General features: G+C 42.1%; 1 protein-coding gene across 1 annotated transcript in view; it reads right to left on the reverse strand.

Annotated features, from left to right (window-relative positions):
• Positions 1–5,000, reverse strand: part of LOC137972896 (N-acetylglucosamine-6-phosphate deacetylase-like) — a 15,246-nt gene that overhangs the window by 3,319 nt on the left and 6,927 nt on the right. Inside the window, exons 7-8 of the mRNA XM_068819584.1 lie at positions 4,815–4,953; positions 184–313 (exon numbers count right to left, since the gene is read on the reverse strand). Of these exons, the coding sequence (XP_068675685.1) occupies positions 184–313; positions 4,815–4,953 (269 nt within the window). The remainder of the gene's footprint in view (positions 1–183; positions 314–4,814; positions 4,954–5,000) is intronic.

Raw genomic sequence — 5,000 nt, forward strand, 5'->3', positions numbered from 1 at the left:
TAGCAAATGGTTAGCTTAGACAAACCCCACTCCCTACTCCCTTGGTAGGTTTGACACTCTCTCATGGTTGTCTGTACCATTACATTTACCAAAAGTGCAATGGTGAACATTTTGCACAATGTACTGTATACTATAGCCAAGACATGTATTTCAAAGCTGGTAATTAATTGAAAAAACCCCTACCTTCCAGCCAGAGTATTTGTTCCTTTGAGCCTGGCCTTTTCATGATCAATCTCAACTTGCATTGGACCAAGCTTGTGTATCCCTGGGGGAAGGCCAAGGGCAGCAATTGCATCTGTTACCAAAACAAGACCTGTTTGGGGTCAAAAAGGCAAAAGATAAGTACATATGTATATACATGTATCTAACAGGCTCCATCATGAGGATGCAGACACCTTGTCATTGGAATCTAGTCCACCAGGTTATGTTCGAGGTGAACACATTCTAATTGTGTCAGTCTCCCGGGATGTCCCTTGGGTATTGATTGTGATGCCATACAGTTTTAGCATTTGGGCGTCATCTTGTTCTGACACGGATAACCTCAATCTCAAGTGATAGTGTTACAGCTTGCTTAAGGGAAGTCAAGTCCTGTTGGATGCAGTTAATATTTGCATGGGTGACCGTTCTCCAATACACGGTACTGACTACCATGTAGACGCTGGGGAGTCACACTGTTTGACTATCCGGTAAGGAAGACTGCTGATATCTCACAAAACTGATGTTGCATTATAACTCAAGTACGTCAAGTTACACTGTATGAAGGCAGTAAATCACAGGTTTGGTGAAACAACAACAACAACAACAACAGTTTTAATGTTGAGATCTCTGCATTCACAATACGAATATGTAGAGTGACTCTGTATCACACAACCATGGTCACGCTTGTCAAGTCACATCCCTTTCCCTTACAAAATCAGAAAGAACAACAACTACAACAAAAAAAGAAAAATGAAAAAGAAATACACGAAACTTAAGTCAAGTTCTAAGCAATGTTACAATCATGTTCAATTTAAGTCATAATCTTCAAGGCATGTAGGGGTACATCTGGTTCTCTCGGAACATCTGGGGTGGAAGGCAGGGATAGGCTTTGCCTTGTCCAGGACAGATTATGCTAGGGACACTGCATTATTCCCTTCAAACTCAGGGGTGGGCTGGGTCTGGCTCTGGTTGGGTAGGGACTCTGGTACAACAGGTGGTTTCCTTTCATTCTCAGCCCAGTGAGACTCTTCAATGTGACTGCTTGGTTCTGGTGATGACTTCAGAGTGGATCGCCGCTGGCAGCGGTTTCCACGGAAGCGCCATCCATCTACCTCGACTTCATATGACCATCGTCCAAGAGAAGCACCAGCCTCCATTTCTGCTCCCTGGGTAGATTCATACGGATAGCATCACGTGCTTTTAGGGGGGTGAGGTTCTTGATTCCTCTGTTGCATTGCCTGCACTGCAATGTTTTTCTAGCTGCTAGATTATTTGCTGTGGTCTTAATTTCACTGGTTGGCTGAAGACGTTTTTCAGCTGTTGGTAATAATGTACGTGTGCATCGACCCATTAGCTTCTGGGACGGTGATGTACTGAATCCCTCACTTAGGGTATTGCGCCAATCAAGGATTGCCAATAGTGGGTCTTTCTTCTCTTCCTTCGCTTTCATGAGCAGTCCTTGACAGGTTTTTACTACATTTTCCACTCTTCCATTTGACTTCGGATATCTTTGACTAGACATTCAGTGTTCAAATAGCCACTTAGAGGAGAAAATCTTGAAATCCTGATTGTTGAATTTGGGACCACTATCCATAATCAGTACCTCTGGAATTCCACGGCGAGCAAATAATATTATTATTGTACCTTGAGTTGAGTAATAACAACTTGTACTGTCTTCTTGTGGATCTCAACCACCTCAAAGAAATTGGGCCAGTAATCCACTATTATCAGGAAAGTCTGCTGTCCAAGGGCAAACAGATCAGCAGCAATTTTCTGCCAAGGGTGTGAAGGCAGCTCATGCGGATGAAGTTGTTCGCAGGCCTGCTCTGGTTGGTATGTCTGGCAGATTGTACAATGCAAGACAAAGTCTCTGATCTTAGCACTCATTAGTTGCCACTACAATATCTCACAGGCATGGCTAATACAGATCCTCTGATGCCGATGTGGCATAAACTTTGCAAGATAGGTCTGACACCATTCCCAGAAATCGTTTCAGTCATAACTATGCTTCAATGCAGTAACATCTTCAGGTTCAGGCATCTGCAATATGGCTGGAATCTTCTCGGGATCGGGTATTAGCCCCTGGGAAATGAGGAGATGACCCGTGTATTTCACACTTGACTGGTGCTGTTTCACTAAACGTGATTCATCAGAAAACAATGTTGCCGAATGATCCGCGATTTTCTTGAAACTTTCCCTGAATGTTTCCTACTAATCCCTGTTTTGAGAGCTACAATAAAAAAGATAAGTCGATGTGCTTGCTTAAGAGATATAATGGACCGACCAATCATACCCCGCTGAAGCCTGTACTGATACTAAACACTCACGTTATTTCATCGGCTCAGGGTACATTTTGCGGTAGCTAAACAAGAGGGTTTTTAAAGTAACACTTGAAAAAACACCTGATAGGTAGAACGTCTTCAGCATATGGAACACTGTCATATACAGTTTATGCAAAAATCACTCAACTTCGACTCGAATTGTCGACTCAAAACGTTTCTCGAGTCGTTGTTTTCAAGATTATAATTTACATCTCTGGGTAAGGAGCTTTGTGTACTATGTTTTTCAGCTATATCTTTTTTTCCTCCCAATAATTAAAAAAAAATTTTTTCATTTAAAGGGGATAATTTTGTGCACCAAAATTATGCCATAAAAAATATTGGTCACCAATTTTCTCCCTTAAGAGTAAAACCCCACCGTACCTGTCTATCTCGATTATCGTAGATCAAAACAACAAAATTCGCCATGTTCGTGGATTGCGCGTGCTTATTCGCAAAGAGTTATGGGTAATTCACAATTTCTCTCACATGTTTTGAGAACTGTTTCAGCATGTACGATCTACTTACACCATAGTTACAATGTTGCAAATTGGACCAACATTATTTATAAAATTAATATTGATACACCATATGCACAGTACAGGATGTGCAGTGCAATACTGAGGAATCACCTTAAGCATGATTCAATATCCAGTTCCACAGACAGCATTTTCTTGAGAAAAGCATGCTCATTTCTTTTAAGACTCTGGTTTACGTCATGGTCAGTACTACAAAATGTGGCGATCAGGAAGTCGTCTGTGATCACCTCCACTCCTTCCAGGTCTTCAACAAACTAATGCATTGTACGTTGCCAAACTTCTGGTGTTAAAGAGATGCCAAATGGCATGTTTTTCCATCTATAACGACCGAATGGCATATTAAAGGTGGTCTTGTAGCTCGACTCAATGTCGAGACTTTTCTTCTAAAAACCTTGGCATCTACGACAGTGAACTTCTTTGCTTGCGAAAGGTGGGGTGTGACTTCCTCCACTAGCTGTTGGCATTTGGTAAGGCTCGTGACGAATGGCCTTGTTCAAATTGCACAGGTCAAGACATATGCACAACTTGTTGGGCTTGACAATGATCAACACTGGAGACCCAATCGGTTGGTTCTATTACTGGTGCAAGTACACCAGTGGCTACCATATCATCAAGCTTCTCCTTGATCTGGTTTCAAAGGGCGACTGGTACACAACTGGGTAGATGTACCACAGGCAGAACTATGTCATCGGTGACGATGTGATACTCGCCAGGGAGGTCACCCAAACCTTCAAAGACATCCTTGTATTCCTCTAGAAGGTCGCTGTTGATATAATACACTAACAAGGGGTGTATCCTTGAGACCACTGGAGTTTGAGGGGCTATCACAGTCATTAATTGTAACAAGTCCAAGTCCAGTACATGTGCTATAATTATGATAACACCAGGGCAAGGTCATCTTCTGCAATGTTGAACTACAACACATTTCTGTTGCCATGGCGCCTGTAGGGATCTCTGTCAACCCCAATATCTTGCACCGTTCATTGGTGTAAGTTTTAATAAACTTGTGTAAGCAGCATTTGACTTGCGTCAATAATCTTTCAGCAAGAGGAGATTGCATTCAGCTCTTATGTCCAGTTGGAATGTCACTTGACTTTGACTGCGTTGCATGATGACTTCCATAGTAATCAAATCATGCGATTCATTTCCAACTTTACTTATACGAAAAAGTTCTTCCTGTACTTCTTCTACAGCGTTGATCTTTGGATTGGCAGATCGGTATTTTGACTGAAAGTGGTTCTTCTGTCCACATTTGCGGCATGTCTGCCCTCTGGCAGAGCAGGGGTGATTTCCAAGATGATATCCAAAGAATCTGCATTCTGGGCGCTGGATGAGCAGATCACACAGCCGTCTTGCATTCTGAGGCGGCTCCTTCCTTAGGTCATTCCATAATTGTTTGTAATAAAATTATTATCAACAAGATAACAGTCAATATACTTACAGTGTGATACCTTCATTACTAAACCAATACTAGAAAAGGGTACAAAACCATTTTCCCCAAAATATTCAACTACTTTCAAATGCCTCGTCAATGACAAGACAGGAATTGAATGCACCTCGCTAATCCTTGATAACTGCTAGTTTAAAATAGTGGTATCTAGACTGCTAGCAGTCCCTTCTGAGTCAGCTGAACTGGGATAATGGGGATAGAGCGAGTTATTCTCCCCTTGGCGCGGTTGTGTGACTATAAAAGTGAGCAGTTCAACTGACTCAGAAGGGACTCCTGGCAGTCTAAAATAATGGGAAATGATCTACATACCTTTAGGATGTGACCTATGTGCTATTCTGGTTGCTGTTGGATGTGTGTGAATACCATCGGCAATCAAACCATAGAACATAGGTTTGGGGATATCATAACTTGTAAGAAGACCAACAATGCCAGGGTCTCTGTGATGAAACTGGAAACAAAAGACAGAGCTGTGGTATAACGTTAGGTGAATTGCCA

Source organism: Montipora foliosa, chromosome 10 (genome assembly GCF_036669935.1).
Source record: "Montipora foliosa isolate CH-2021 chromosome 10, ASM3666993v2, whole genome shotgun sequence".
NCBI lineage: Eukaryota > Metazoa > Cnidaria > Anthozoa > Scleractinia > Acroporidae > Montipora > Montipora foliosa.